The sequence below is a fragment of the Triticum urartu genome, chromosome 1A, assembly GCF_056163025.1.
Source record: "Triticum urartu cultivar PI428250 chromosome 1A, HENAU_Tu73, whole genome shotgun sequence".
In the NCBI taxonomy this organism is placed as follows: Eukaryota; Viridiplantae; Streptophyta; class Magnoliopsida; order Poales; family Poaceae; genus Triticum; species Triticum urartu.
The window spans coordinates 573,698,724-573,713,461 of record NC_141873.1 but is presented as its reverse complement, the minus strand read 5'-3'; the positions used below and the strand labels follow the sequence as shown (position 1 = coordinate 573,713,461).

The window sequence follows — 14,738 nt, the reverse complement described above, 5'->3', positions numbered from 1 at the left end:
CGGCCGACGGCGGCGGGAGCTGCGATGCAGCTCCGGTGGGGCTTCAATTCAACCACGTCAAAAGCTTCAACAACCTCGCTCCATTTGCGGCCGCCGTGGCGGGCGCTACGACGCAATGCACACGATGACGGCGGAAGCCGCGATGCAGCTACGGTGGCGCCTCAACACAGCCACGGCAGAGCTTCGACAACCTCGCTTGCGCTCCCCTGCAGCCCCGGCGGCGTGAGGATGAATCAGGCTGCTCCCCTGCGGTGGTGCCTCTCCTTTGCCGTTGATCGAGAAAAGGGAGGAAACAGAATGAAGCGATGGGCAGAGAAGATACAAAAATGCTACACTTACGGGCACTTTGGCCTACGGAGGGACTTACGGGATTATCTGGCCCAATCCAACTAATCTCCCCCCTGATTTTCAGGGTGGGGCCTGCCAGTATGTTTCATCTCATCCAACCACCTCATCCCGTACATGCTTTCCGTAAATCAGTGCCCGTAAGTGTAGCATTGTTGGAGAAGATAAGGCTGGAGGGAGAAGATAAGGTGGGAGCGGTGGGCGGGACACGTGTCGCGCAGACGACGGTTACGACGGGGAGAAATCAGTCGATTGAAAATAAACGTTTTCCTTTTATTAATGCATGGATGCTTCTTTGCATGTCGGCGGGCCGCAACTACCTCATGGCCCGGCCCGTACAAAACGCTTGGATGGATCAGTCAGTTACGGCCCGTAACTCACCACGTATAAATACACCGATAACGAGGAGGGGCATGGATCTCACCTCCTGTCGTCTGCCTGCCGCCGTCGTGCTTCCTTCCTTCTCCGTACATCTGTCCGGGTACGTTCATGCATTCTGGTTCGTCTTGAATACTTAATCCTTTCCACGATCGTCATTAGACTAGCTACCGGCCGGCCATCTCTCTCATCCAGCATTTCCAATTTCTCAATGGGATTTGGGGCTCCATTGATCCAAAGGATTCTTCTTCTTCTTCTTTTTTCGAATGATCCAATGGATTCTTGTGACCTGGAAACAGAGCCGTCCCCCCTAGCACAGTAGATATGTTATTATACTCACCAATTAATGTCGATCGGGTTTCTTCTTCAACAGGAAATGTAGGACCCGTCTGAATCCATTCTTGTATCGTCCAAAATGATGCTAGCTAGTATGGTGGCATGCGTATACGCCTTAATTCGATATTCTGCACACTAGATCATTGTACTACTCGTATAGATAGATGGATTAATGGGCAAATTGTAGAACCCACCATCACCATATCAAGATCATTCACTAGGGCATTGCAAGGTTTCAGGTTCCATTTTTTAGCTAGGGTAAAAAAGGAGAGCCCGCACTATTCAAATCAAAGGATATGGTTCCTGATCATAAAATTGTTGCCTTCTAGTGGGACTATTTAAATTTAATTTACGCCTTTTTTTCACTTGCACATATGGCTTGCAGTGCATGTAAATTATATATAAATTGCCAGGAATCATAATGGGGGAGCCCAGCGACAGAGCTTCCTCTCGGCCAGAATCACTCTCGGATCTTTTTCAAGCCCCTCCACGAGAGGAGTGGAGGGTGCAGATTGTTAAGGTTGCAGAATACATACCCAAGGTACATTTGTTATCATCATAAAGAGGAATGGTATGGTTTAACATGAGAACAGACTATAAATGATTTGTGTGTTCGCATAGAATTTTAGGTACATTTTCAGCTAAGCACCTAAGTAATCTCCTCTTCATGCGAACCATCTATATCCAATGTGTATACATGTTTCTTTGGTAACAACATGTTAGAAAAATATTTAAGATCTTCACTTTTACAACCTAATTCCAAAGTTGTAATTGGTGTACGTAGGTTCAAGGCGAGCCAAAGCGAACATTGTGGCGGCTAAATACTTCAAATAAGTATAAATATTGGGGTCCTAAGGGACCAGCCGGGGTGCCCCTCGACCCTCCTGCAAGTAGACATTTGATTCCAAGCACTATTCCATTTCCACACATGTTTTACACAATACTTTGGATTGATCGGCTCAACTCTGTTCTACTCATCTGCCCCCCTATCAGATATTGTTGAATCTGCCCCACCAGAGGAGCTGGAGCCGGCTACTGAGGTTACCGCGCCATCATCATTGGAAGAAGAACAGGTGTGCAACGTTTCGTCGGCCATTTTGTCTCTGAATTACAAAAAAAAAAGCAGATCATCGTGTGCGCCGTCCCTTTGATGTATATACACTGATGCCATGCATGTACATTTTCTGCTATGCATCTACGTCGCTCCAAATAACAACAAAACAATTATGCGTCAATTTTTTTTAGTTGGTGTTATGCATCAATGTTATCCTCTCTTATCCCATGACCAGAATGTACAAGATATGCGTGTGCAAGTTTCTTACAGTACGCTATCAATTACTAGGAAACATTTAGCACCAATTTACTTCACTCCTAGGCAAATTGTTAGCTGATCCACATCTGTGCCCGTCTCTCCAGGCCGATAGATGCAATGCAAGGAGGAAAAGAATGCGTTCAATCCATTCTGACGACATGTTCAAGTACCGTGGGTGCTCGTGGCCGCAGGTGGTGGGTCTCAAAGTGCACAAGGCCAAGAGGATCATCATGAAGGGCAAACCGGACCTCTCTTGCGAAGTCGTCCTGGAGAACCAGCTGATGACCATGTGCTACTGCTCGAGGCGCGTTCGGGTCATTGTAGACAGGCACAACAACGTCGTGCAAACCCCTCGTGTGGGTTAAGCGTTCAAGGACGGAATGGAGATCGGCGTCGTCGAGGCTGCAGGATTGGGTGCTCAATTAATTGAAAGATGTATCTTCCTGATGATGATTTAAGGCGCTTCGTGCATTGTTCTTGACATCTGAAAAAATATGTACTGCTCCTGGTCTAGCTCGTGGTGAATCAAATAATCTTGATATGTACCAGCTAGTTTGAAAATGTATGTACACTAGTTTCTTTCTCCGAGATGAGTCGGCGATGCCGTGATGGACTGATGGTGTCACTACTCTGTTGCTGTAGCTACCTGGTACCGACGAGACGAATTTGGATTGATCTGTAAGCGTTTTCTTTTTTCTTTTGAGATAGGGCATTTATTATGAGACAGTATCCGCGCAAAAAAAAGTTTGTAAGACAGTAGACAGTACAACGGAAAGACAATCCTCTTCCTTTGTTTATACACCGTCCGTCGGTGCTGAAGTTTGAAAAATGCAGTGAATCTATAGTTAAGAGGACATCTACTACCGTCCTTGTTATATCAAGCTTTGAAGACCACACTGAAACATAAACGGAGATCGTTCCTCGATCCATTGAGAATCCATGAATCTGCTGCTGGGATCGTTCCTCCATGTCTCGGCTTATGGGATTAGGGGGGCTGTGGGCCTATGGCGTTAAAATAGTTCTGCTTGGAAACTGGGCAATGGTCTTCAGATTCGCATCTCAGCCGTGTGATAAAACACGTATCTACGGTCCACAAGTGGTCTGAAGAATTCTTCCTATCAGAAGTATGATAGGAAGGGTTTCCCAATAAAAAATACGAACGTGGCAAAGGGGACCGGGGGCTGTTAAGCTGCTACATCAATTTCAGATCTCACCCGACCGGCATGGACGGATAGGATAGAACACCTGGATTAATAATTAACGAAAAGATAAGGGTCTATTTAGGACGCATCTAGATGTGACATAATTATGTCACATTTAAGATTACGTCAGCCTGTTTGTATTCCTCCTGATTGATCTGTTTGTCTCTCGACAATTGTTTGTCCCGCGCTTCCCCCGCTTCGGGCCTGATTATCTTGTTTCTCGCTTCCAAAGGCTGGGCCGCACCCGTGAACCTCCCGCACCCCCCTCCCCCATTCCCCTCTTTCCTGGGCCTGGTTGTTTGTTTGTTTGTGGGCTTAGTTGTTTGTTTGTAGGCCTTGTGCCAGTCCATGTCTGGGCCGGGGGTACTTTTCTTGACAGACAAGCTTGTCAAAAAAAGTAGTCAAAAAAGTGGGTGTTCTTTTGCCAGCTGATGATCACAGCTATCCTGCCACCCCCACCCCCTAGGTCCCTCGCCCCACCCCTCCCCGATAACCCTTACCTCTAGTCCCTCGCCTCCATCCATTCCATCCCCTTCCTCCCCCGTTCCCCTACCACAGCCGCCATGGCTGGATGAAGAACAAGCAAAAATGGAGATCTGAAGAAAAGGAACAGAGCAAGATGCAGCAGGGGACAAGAATGTCAGGCAGTGGTACCTCTTCCCATGGTTAGTTACTTCTTCCCTGATTTCCTTCTTCTGAAAACACCACCGAAAAGATCAGCGTGTTGGTTGCTTGTTCCAGTCTTCATGGAACAAGAAAAAAGATTGATTGATCTGCTGACAGAAAAGAAGATAACAGGCATGTAGATCAGTGCATAGCAATAATTGTGTCATCAGGCTTGTAGGATCAGCTAGATCCAGTGTGTGCAAGTGCGTAGATGTGCCTAGATTTCAGATAACCCAAAGAAAAGACCGAAAGAAATTAAAGAACTGGACAGCAAATCTTCCTTTATGCATTTACATTCAGGTTCTGCATGTGCATACAGTGTTTCATGAAGTTATTTCGTTTGGAAAAACAGAGTACCATTTTGTTTCTTGAACTGAAAAAAAGAACAAGTACCAATTTCGTATACAAACATATGTGTGATGGTGACTAACTAACAAGAAAAAGATGACTGCAGGTCATCAATATAACTTTGCAGAAGACACCATTGGTACACAGGCAAGTGTTTTAACTATGTTTTACCTCATGTTTATGAAATTCATATGAACCAGGAAAAAAGAGGTGGATCAAAAAATAGGTGCTTACAAAAAAATGTATTTATATTTGCAGCTTGGACAATCCCAATATCCTGGAGAATTGTTTGATCCCAGTCTATTTGGAATGCAAAACAATAGAGCAAGTTTTGTGCCGATGTTTTATCCCTACTCATTTCTTCCCCAGGTTCATGGGCATCCTTGCCCCCTGACCAAAAAATTGTACAAAAATGCTTACTATAACTGTTTGATGTTGTGTGTCAGAACTCAGAACTCAGATATTATGTTTCGTTGACTATGTATGCAGGGGATGACTTTTCGTGCTACCTCAACAAATGCTCTGGTCGTCCAGTCTGTTGGTAATTTTGCGCAGCAGCATCAGCCCCCTGTAAGTGCACCCATTTCACAAGAATGAAAATCAGTTAAAAATGTATTGTTTCTCTCCGTTATTCTGTAGAGATGAACTATATCCAAAATATAAAAAATAAAAAAGCTGTTCAATGTAATGCAGGGGCTACCTTCTGGTGCTACCTCAACAAATGCTCCCGTTGGCCAGTCTGTTGCTAATTTTTGGCTGCAACATCAGCCCCCAGTAAGTACACCCCCCTGTTCGCAAAGAAGAAGAATCATTAAATTATTTGAAAAAAATATAAAATGTATTGTTTCTCTCTGTTAGTCTGTAGATATGAACTGTATCCAAAATATAAAAAATGAAAAAGTTGTTTAATGTAATGCAGGCAGGAGGGTTAAGTCAAGGATTAGGCATGAACATGTCATATACAGAAATGTTGCTCGCTGCTGATTGTGAGGTAAAATATGTTTTGTGCTTGATATAAAAGGAAGGAGGTTAAAGAATGGCTTATCTGTGATATTATTGTGCAGGCTGCTTATTTTGGATCACCCCACACAAGCCGCTATCCTGTTGGTGCTGAGGTATGACCAGCAACCTTGAAAAGAACACACATGAACAAATATGTTAGTTTTTTTTAAATCATTGTGCAATAGAAAAAAACATGCATCTTGTTAAACTAGTTGTCTCTCTGTTTATGTGCAAAACATGTGCAGAACGAGACGTTCATGATAACTGGGCGAAACTCAGACTTGAACCAACAAACTGAGATGGGGGATCCTACATCAAACAACATATTTGAAGACAATGAGAATTCAAACTGGGACAACTGCTTGTCTGATGCCTATCATCCTACACCATCTGTGAAAGCTTTGACATGGAAAGATACTGTCCCAACTCCTGGTGCAGAATTTATGGAAGCTCTTGGGATGTGTGACAATGACAATGTCATTGATGATGATCCGCTGAGTGATGAGTCGAACGATGAAACAACTGCTTTCGATAATGTGCTTGCGGTCTCTGAAGAATGCGCTGATGTAGTTGTTGTTGACGATGAGATTCAGCAGACTGAAAATGCAGCAATGGACAATGATCATGTGAGACTGACCCCAGATGACATAGACAACTTTCTTGAGGAAGATGGTATTGCTGCAGAACAGACTTCAAGCCAACAGGTCAGAAGCCTACATGTGCCACAGATGGGCATGGTATTTGACACGTCGAATGCAGCCCTAGCGTTTTACAACCAATATTCTTCCATCAGTGGATATGCTGAAACTACCGTGGGCAAACTATCCCAGGAGGCGGTGAGTCTCGGTGCATCTTCAGATGCAACAGGGCGGGAAAGGTACTTGATGAGGAGCAAAAAGAGGCCCAAAGGAAAAAAGGCAAGAAAAACGGCAAGAGAAAACTGGCAGGGTACCACCAGAGAAGACAAGGAAAAGGAGGAGGAATGCTATTGACATAACAGGTTGCCAAGCTAAATTAGTTGTCTCAAAGAGGAATGACAGGTGGTTCATCACAGATATGAATCTCGAGCACAACCACGAGTTGAGTCCGCCGGAAGAGACCAAGTATTTGAGATCCCACAAACATATGACAGAGGAAGAAAAGTTGTTTGTTCGTACATTCAACTCTGTGAAGATGCCCACAAGAAAAATCATGGCCATTCTTGAATATTTACGACAAGGCCCACTACCTTACACGAAAAAGTTTGTTAGTAATGTGAGAGCATCCATGAGAAAGGAGAATAGTGGCAATGACATGATGCAACTTCTGGACTACTTTAGGGGCAGACAAGCGGATGATTCAAGATACTTTTACAAGTTCAAGGTTGATCCGAAGAACCCAAGCAAGGTCCTATGCATTTTTTGGGCAGACGGATATTCAAGGAAAATGTACTATCTGTACGGTGACAGCATAAGCTTTGACACAACTTACAAGACCAACAAATACAATCTTCCCTTTGCTCCCTTCGTTGGTGTTTCTGGACATGGGCAGAATTGCTTGTTTGCATGTTCCATCATTCAAGATGAGACGATTGACACTTTTGAATGGTTGTTTCACACATTCCTTGACTGTATGGGTGGCAAGCAACCCGCAACGGTCATCACAAACCAAGATGCATCAATGAAAGAGGTTGTGCCTGCTGTGTTCAACCAGTCCAAACATAGGAACTGTTTGTTTCATGTCAAGAAAAAGGCAGAAGAGAAGTGTTGCAGGACTTTTGTGAGTAAAGGTGATCTCCATGCAGACTTCACTGACATTGTGCACAACTCCCTCACAGTTGTGGAATTTGAGAAGCTATGGCAAGAGATGGTTGAGAAGTATGATATTGGGAGCGTCAAATATTTCAAGATAATGTGGAAGGAAAGGAGAAGATGGGTCCCTGTCTACTTCAAGACGGATTTTCTTCCATTGATTCACTCCACCTCTCGCAGTGAAGGCATGAACGCCATCTTCAAGGACAATGTAGCGTCAACTTACAATGTGATGAGCTTCATGACAGAATACCAAAGAATCTCAGAACGGATAGAAGACATGGAGAGGGAGCAAGACTCCAAGATTAGGACGACACAACCAACGTTTTGGGTGCACAATGAACTTGAGGTACAGGCTGCGCAGATGTACAACCGGCAAATCTTTTACTTGTTTCAGAAGCAAATGAAGTTTGCTGCTAACCTCCATGTGGATGTCATCGAAAATGGCTCAAGATATGAAGTTTACAGGTCAAGGATGCTTGCTGAGAAGGATTTCAGGACGCGCCGCTATCTAGTGCTTGCAAACATCAACCATGGAGATTTTGCTTGCATCTGTGGGAAGTTCCAAAAGGACGGAATTGTTTGTGCACACATACTAAGAGTCCTTCAACAGTTGAACATATCTGAGCTACCAGAGAAGTATTATCTGGAAAGGTGGAAACCAAAGGACAGGAAGTATGTGAGGCACAAACAGTTTAATATACCAATGGAGCTGACTGAAGGAAGTCGACATATGAGGTACACACTTCTCTCCAAAATGCTGAATGAAATGGCTTCCGATGGTGCACGAACGAACGAGAAGTACTTGTTTGTGGTCAGAGAGGGTGAAAAAATATTTGTTGGGCTTGAAGAGATGACTAGAGCAGATGAGTTGAGAGAGCTTCAGGCAAAAGGGATAGTTCAACAAGAAGTCCCTGAGATACAAGTACCTCATCCTGATGGTTACGATACCTTACAAGACCCAGATGTTGCAGCTTCTAAAGGACGTCCACGTGGCCGATACCGCACAGTCAGAGAGAAGTTGCTTGCAAAAAATCATGGATGTTGCAGCCACTGTAACAGCGGGGAACACACTATAGCTACTTGTGAGAACCTGCACATTCCCAAGTCCAGGTTCCAGAAGCCAAAGGCGAAAGCAGCAAGCAAAAAAACTACAGGTTTGTTGTTCTTGGTTTCATTAATTCATTAATTAATTTCCCCGTGTGTGTGCGCCTGACAACAAATAGAAAAAAAATGTTTCCCTATGTAGCAGGTGGTCCTAGTGTCGATGTTGAGAAAGAAAGTGGTGCTAAACGTCAGCGAAAGAAGGCGCCTAGCGCAGAAGTGGGAGGGATGCTCTAGTGAAAAAAGACGACATGGACAACACAAATTTGAAAAACACATTATAACTTTGTTGTAATAAAATTAGACCATGTGTTACCTGGAAAATTATGATGGCCAAGGTGAAAAGACAGGAAAATTGCTTCTCCTATTACTCCTTTGGATTTTCTAGTGTGTATTTGCAGTTGCTCTACTAAAAAATTCCGGTGCTGATTTCTTCTCCTTTGTTTCCTTTGTATTTTCCACTGCATTCACGAGGAAAAAAATTCAGAAAAATGGCAGGTGCAGGGGGGAAGAAAGAAAAAATGTACGGTAAAAAAATATAAAAAATGTTGAACATTTATAAATAAAAAATTTATATCACAGGGTACATAGCCTGGCACAACCGCCAGAGAGTGCAAACATTCAGAGAGTGACAATTATAGAGTGAAAAAATGAGAGAGTGTAACTAGCAGAATGGGTGGATGCAGAAACTTTCACCTTGTGATAAGCAAAAAACAAAAAGAATCCTTGTGGTGTGTCTCTCTCTGCAAAAATAACATGAAGTTGACTTCTATAAGTAGTAAAACTGAGAAGAAGCAATGAGAAAAAAACTATACGAATTGAAGCAACACCTACCGATTACCTGCATCCCTTCCTTCATTCGTTTTGTTGATGTAGATGACAGAAACTAGTTGGACAGAAAACACATTGAAGAATTGTATTGGTTTAACACATAAAAATGGTGCCCCCAGGAAAACAAAAAAAGGACAAATAAAGTGAGAGTAAAACGAAAATTGCTATGGGAAGCAAAGAGAACTCTTTTTGTGACCAGAATATATTGCATGGACGGTAGCACATATTGTTTACACAGACAAGGAGTATTGCCCTTTCCAAAGTATTTGTAGTAGGCTTGCTAGAACAAACAAATAGAAAGAAGAATCTAAAAAAAATCCTATGTAGTTGGCTCTTCATTTGGTCGTCTCTTGAGGACAGTTTGGTTACTCGTTTCTGGTTGCATTGAACTTGGTTGTGTTTTCGCCTGTTGACATAAAAAGAGAGACAATCTATCAGTAGCACCAGGAAAAAAACATTGCCTTCTTTTTAAGTGATGTGTGGCTGTATATGAAAGTAGTGTATGCTTAAGTATAACAGGAAAACAGAAAAGTACCCAATTAGCGCCATTTGAAATTCTTGACAAGTCTTTTGGCTTCTTCGTTGGTGTTGTATGTGCTGAATAGAATGTCAACAGCGAGTCTTACTCTCGCATCCGCGACATCACTCATCTTAAAAACTCTTTGCATGGGGTTCCTTGAGGCCCATGTTTGCATCCACTTCAAAGCAAAAATCCCGCAAGCATCTCTGTTTGGTTACAGACAAAAAAAGAAAGAGAATTTAAAAGTGGTGATATTAAGAGGACGAAAAAAGTAGGTATGTTAGTATGGCGAGTTTTCTTCATACAGATTGTTTTACCTTCCAATTTGCTTTGGCATATTTGGGTAAACTATATCATAATTCCTTAACCCAATTCTTCTCTGATTCGACTCTTCCCAAGTTTTGATAAAAAAATTTACCTGCAAAAAATGAAAATTGTTAAGAAAAACACAAGAAAACGATTAGTTGTTACTCTCGCTCACCTCTTTTGTCATGTAAAAAAATGGAAAAAGAGAGAAAAGTTGTCATCACCATCATATCTCTTATCTGCATGTGGTAGGGCAAGTTCCCTTCGTATACTGAATCAAGAAAAATAAACTTTCTTGCAACAATATCAACGACAAACAAAAACCAGTGCTCCCTATGAATTGAATGGAAGAAGAGCTGCATTTTTAGTGACAGTTTGTAAGAAAAATGAAAAGCAATTGAACACATGTAATGCACAGAAAACCATAAAACAAAAAAGGGGATGGTGAGGGGGAATACATACACGGTCGCTTTCATGTAGGGCGAGAGCTTTTCCTGCTCCATCAAAGGTAATAAGTGCTCTATTCCTCATAGCCAACCTTGCTCCCTCGTTTCCCCACTTCTCAAGAAAGTACTCCTTGAAAAACAGAAAAAGCCATTAGATGTAAGTGCTGAGTGTACTAAGCTAGGGTAGTGTTTGTCCTCATTAGCCTTTCTACTCACAGAGACTGTGCTGAAGAAGTAATGCTTCTTTGACTGTCTTGGGTGGTTATTTCTGAATAGTATGCGGCAGAAGACATTGATAACGTAGGCTTCTACATGACCATTTGCATCGAAAGAGTCGCCTAGCTGTCCTAGTGATACCATTGTTCTATCAATGATCACAACCTACTTACTGCAAAGCGACACAAAAAAAAGAAAAACATAAACGTGAGACACATAAATTTCACTTTGCTTAGTGTGAGACACAAAAAATAAAAAATGAGAGAAAAAGAGAGAGCACAAAAACCTCCTATGTGGTTCAACTTTGCTTCGAAGCAGAATTTTTTTGTGTAAATCAACCTCATGTTGCATAAGTGGCCCTCTGTCAATGTAATCATAGGGCGAGCATAGGAACTTGCTTGGATTTATGACCCTTTTTGGAGGCAAATTCTCTTTACTTCTTGAAGAACTTGAGTCACCTAAGGTGAGCTTGGTATTGTATAGCTTGTCTGATGTGTTTACCATATTACTTCATGATTCACCAAACACCCTTTCTCCAAGAATTTTAACCTCCGGAGACAACTGCAAACATGAAAAACGGAGTGCCGGGGTACTAATCCACGGGCACCTATGGGACCGGCGGACCGGGTCCCTTTCGATTCGGCGGGGGCGGAGATCGTGCAAAGAGCAAATCGAGGCGATGCACGCGAGCAATTTACCCAGGTTCGGGCCGCACGGATGCGTAAAACCCTACTCCTGCTTTGTGGTTTGTATTGATTTCTTGCTCGGGAGCGCGGAGTGCTACAGTACACACCTGCGGCTAACGGGACCGAGCGTGAGTGTTTTTCGAACCAGCTAACCCCCCTACGTTGCACACGGGCCTCCTTTTATATGCTCAAGGGGTCACCGACAGGTGGCAATGGAGGTAAAGGGTAAAAATGGAAAGGTGCTGCAGTAGGTACAGCTACCTGCTACAGTGTATCATACCTAACCCTGACGGCAGGGGACAAGGGCAATAAATGCCGGTCTGTGTCGCCTAAACAGTGCAAAAAGGGACCGTCAGGGGCGCCACCGCACGCCACGATGGCAAACTTGTCAGCGCCGCTTGCCACCGCGCACCGCAAGCTGCACAGCCTTCCGCCACGTACGCCTGGAGGGGTCCCAGAGCGACACGTTGGTGGATGTGCTGGAGCGCGGGCACAGTGGTGTCTTGCTGCGGCAAGCGCCTTGCCGCGGTTGTTGTCTTGTCGCGCCCGGGAGCTTGTCGCTCACCGGGCCTTGCCGGGACGCGTGGTGCGCCACGACAAGTTCCTTGAAGTGCCTTGGGTGGCCTTCCCGGCAAGCTCCTCTTGCCGGGGTCTTGGGATGCTTTTGTTAGCCTTCCCGGCAAGCTCCTCTTGCCGGGGTTTTGTCTTTTTGACTTGGATACTTTGTTCTTGAATGGCTCCAAAGGAACCACGGAGGACCTTGGCGGTCACCCGGCAAGCCTTGCCGCGGGATGCTGCGACTGCCCATGCACAAGTTCGGGATACTAGGGTACCCTTACTCTAGTACACCGACAGGAGCCCCCGGGCCTGGGCCATACACGGTGCCAAGCGCTGTTGGGCCAGGCCCAAAACAGGGCACGGGCACGCGCGGCCTAGGTTACGTCGTATCTCACTCCGTATCCACCGCGCCCTCCCCGAACGGCACGCGTTGAATGCGGCATCGTGGGAGAGATCGTGGGTGGTTTCTTTATTCGGAAATGCGGAACGTCCGCCCCCTCCCTCTTTATAAGCAAGGGAAACAGGGGCAGTTCGCCCACTTGCCCGTTGCCGTTCCAATCTCAAAAATCTCCGCCGCTCCCTCGCCTTCCCAAAGCTGAGAGAGAGAGAGCAGCGCTCCGCCCCCACATCGCCACCAGCGCCACCAACGCCGTCGACCTCCTCCACTGCTTCCTCCATGGCTCCAAAAGCCGACAAGGGGAAGGCCGTGAAGTCGACCGAGGCGCAGCGGCTCGCGGCGCTGCGGAAGGAGCGGTCGTCATCCCCCCCAAGCTTGGCGCGAAGGAGCTGAGGGAGAACTACTACCTCTTCTGGTCGGCGGAGACACGGGCACATCCGCGCACGAATGTACTCCCCGCCGCCGCTTGGAAGAAAGCCCCAAACGGATATCCCTTCTTTGCTCTGTTCTTCTACTGCGGGCTCTGCCCGCCTTTCTCGGAGTTCTTCTGCGACATCATGAATACCTACGAATTCCACCTCCTTGACTTCACCCCCAATGCCGTCCTGACCATGGCAGTTTTCGCACATCTCTGCGAAAACTTTGTCGGAGTCCTTCCCAACGTTGCCCTCTTCCGCCACTTCTTCATACCCCGAGTAGAAAGAGGAGAATCTCTATCCGGCGGAATCGCTTGGATCTCAAGGGCCGGCAAGAAGGAAACGTATCTGGAGGGAGAATTCCGCGGCAAGTGGGAGGAGTGGAGGGCAGATTGGTGTTGGATTGACGAGGAGAGCCCGCAGCCATTCACCACCCGGCGCCGAACCCCAGTAGCACGCGGCAGCGATTGGAGTGACGTGGCCCCGGAAGATGACAGGCTGAAGATTGCCGTCACCAGGATCCTGCGTCTCAGGCTTGCCGGGCTAACTGTTGGCGCCGTTGGCGCAGACTTCCTTCGCCGCCGCATCGCCCCCCTGCAAGAACGGGGGAGGCCCACTTGGGAGTTCAAGAATGTGGCAGACATCATCAGGCTGTGGTCAGGCCTCAATTACAACTTCACAGTCCTAGAGCTCAACGCGATGCTTCAGGAGCTCTTCGAGTATGACCCCCAACATCCCGAGGTTTTCAGGTTGCCGGGGGGCGTCGTCCCGCTGTGCAACAATTCCTCGCTCGACCGCATCCGTGCAATGATGCCGGAGTGCGACTCGCATGGGATTGTGCCAACTTGGCAGGAGCCTGCCGACGGCGTCGTGCAGCAGTTCTTCGACGACTTGGTAGAAGTGCCAATCCGCTCCGACGAGAAGGATGGCCTCACCCGTGACACCACCGACGCAGAGATGGCGCTCATCGCCACTAGGCTGGAGGAGGCAGCGGCAGCCGCAGCCGCGGGCGAGTTTGGGTTCACGGTGGAGGAGGCAGGCGCAGCAGAGGCGGCAAGCCGTGCCGAGCGAGGGGAGCCCGCTGGCAAGAAGGAGCTTGCCGGGCGTGGCGCCGAGCCGAGCGAGCCCGCCAAGGACACGAGCGGCTCGTTGGAAATCAACTCCTCTTCCACCTCGTCTTCAGACAGCCCACCACAAGCAGAGCCTCCATCTCCACCAAGAAGGCGTCTCCGCAAGGCCGGTGACGTGGCGGAGCGGCAAGCAGGTCAACAGTCGCCACGCCGCGTGACACGCTCCACCGCGGCAAACACCGTTGCCGCGGGAGCGCCTCATGCTGCGACGGCAACTGGAGCGGAGTCTAGCCAGACCACCGCTCCAGTTCCTGCCGCTGCTCACGCCGCGCCGACAGCCAGAGCAGGATCGTCTCAGACCGCCGCCACTGCTCCCGCCAAGCGGCCAAGGGAAACTTCTCCTCCGCCTCCTCGCGCCGGGCGCGCGCCGGATTTCGACTTCTCCGCGTTCAACTCCGACGAGGAGGAAGAAGAAGAGTAAGCTTCTCTTGCTATACTTGCATTTCTTCAATTCTTGATGTTTGTCTTGTTCCTCACTTGCTTTTCTCTGAACTTGTTCCTCTTTAGGACTCTGGCCCAGAGAGCGGCAAAGAGGGCTAAGGTTCCGGTGATCGTTATCGAGGACGAGCCCACTGCAACAACAGGTGGCGCGCCCGAGACAACCTTGCCGGACCCGGCGACTTTCCTCCAGAGCAGCCCCCAGCGTAAGTGTATGATTTACTTTCCGCTGCGAGGCACGCACGGGTACTTGTCTTTGCTGATATCTGCTTGTTGACTTGTGCAGGAGCCGAGCAGCCCCACCAGGAGCC

At 46.8% G+C, this 14,738-nt stretch overlaps 3 protein-coding genes across 4 annotated transcripts; 2 read left to right on the top strand and 1 right to left on the bottom strand.

The window, feature by feature from the left end:
• The first annotated feature begins 782 nt into the window (after positions 1 to 782).
• LOC147992917 (uncharacterized) lies at positions 783 to 3,147 on the top strand. The gene is made up of 5 exons (XM_087541817.1): positions 783 to 826; positions 1,473 to 1,600; positions 1,844 to 1,949; positions 2,053 to 2,132; positions 2,476 to 3,147. Exons 2-5 carry the CDS (start codon positions 1,481 to 1,483, stop codon positions 2,734 to 2,736), a joined length of 567 nt encoding a protein of 188 aa, XP_087397943.1. The 5' UTR covers positions 783 to 826; positions 1,473 to 1,480; the 3' UTR covers positions 2,737 to 3,147.
• Positions 3,148 to 6,399: 3,252 nt separating this feature from the next.
• LOC125533189 (protein FAR1-RELATED SEQUENCE 5-like) lies at positions 6,400 to 8,924 on the top strand. 2 transcript variants are annotated; one of them, XM_087532564.1, is made up of 2 exons: positions 6,400 to 8,536; positions 8,629 to 8,924. In XM_087532564.1, the coding sequence occupies exons 1-2, from the start codon at positions 6,646 to 6,648 to the stop codon at positions 8,718 to 8,720; spliced, it is 1,983 nt and encodes a 660-aa protein (XP_087388690.1). In that variant the 5' UTR covers positions 6,400 to 6,645; the 3' UTR covers positions 8,721 to 8,924. The 2 variants fall into 2 exon arrangements, with proteins under 2 accessions (XP_087388690.1, XP_048552888.2); XM_048696931.2 differs by having other exon boundaries at positions 6,469 to 8,536; positions 8,632 to 8,923.
• Positions 8,925 to 9,514: 590 nt separating this feature from the next.
• Positions 9,515 to 12,749, bottom strand: LOC125539815 (putative ubiquitin-like-specific protease 1B). The gene is made up of 7 exons (XM_087541812.1): positions 11,089 to 12,749; positions 10,803 to 10,974; positions 10,603 to 10,716; positions 10,365 to 10,496; positions 10,152 to 10,252; positions 9,850 to 10,040; positions 9,515 to 9,720 (listed from the first exon to the last, which is right to left on the bottom strand). The coding sequence occupies exons 2-6, from the start codon at positions 10,944 to 10,946 to the stop codon at positions 9,854 to 9,856; spliced, it is 678 nt and encodes a 225-aa protein (XP_087397938.1). The 5' UTR covers positions 10,947 to 10,974; positions 11,089 to 12,749; the 3' UTR covers positions 9,515 to 9,720; positions 9,850 to 9,853.
• Between the last annotated feature and the right edge of the window lie 1,989 nt (positions 12,750 to 14,738).

Coding starts and splice junctions, on each gene's coding strand:
- LOC147992917 (XM_087541817.1), top strand. CDS start 1,481: ATGGGGGAGCCCAGCGACAGAGCTTCCTCTCGGCCAGAATCACTCTCG. Junction 1,601..1,843: donor TTGCAGAATACATACCCAAG/GTACATTTGTTA, acceptor TGGTGTACGTAG/GTTCAAGGCGAGCCAAAGCG. Junction 2,133..2,475: donor CATCATTGGAAGAAGAACAG/GTGTGCAACGTT, acceptor CCGTCTCTCCAG/GCCGATAGATGCAATGCAAG.
- LOC125533189 (XM_087532564.1), top strand. CDS start 6,646: ATGAATCTCGAGCACAACCACGAGTTGAGTCCGCCGGAAGAGACCAAG. Junction 8,537..8,628: donor AGCAAGCAAAAAAACTACAG/GTTTGTTGTTCT, acceptor TTCCCTATGTAG/CAGGTGGTCCTAGTGTCGAT.
- LOC125539815 (XM_087541812.1), bottom strand. CDS start 10,946: ATGGTATCACTAGGACAGCTAGGCGACTCTTTCGATGCAAATGGTCAT. Junction 10,717..10,802: donor ACTTCTTCAGCACAGTCTCT/GTGAGTAGAAAG, acceptor CTGTTTTTCAAG/GAGTACTTTCTTGAGAAGTG. Junction 10,253..10,364: donor TGCAGATAAGAGATATGATG/GTGATGACAACT, acceptor CATTTTTTGCAG/GTAAATTTTTTTATCAAAAC.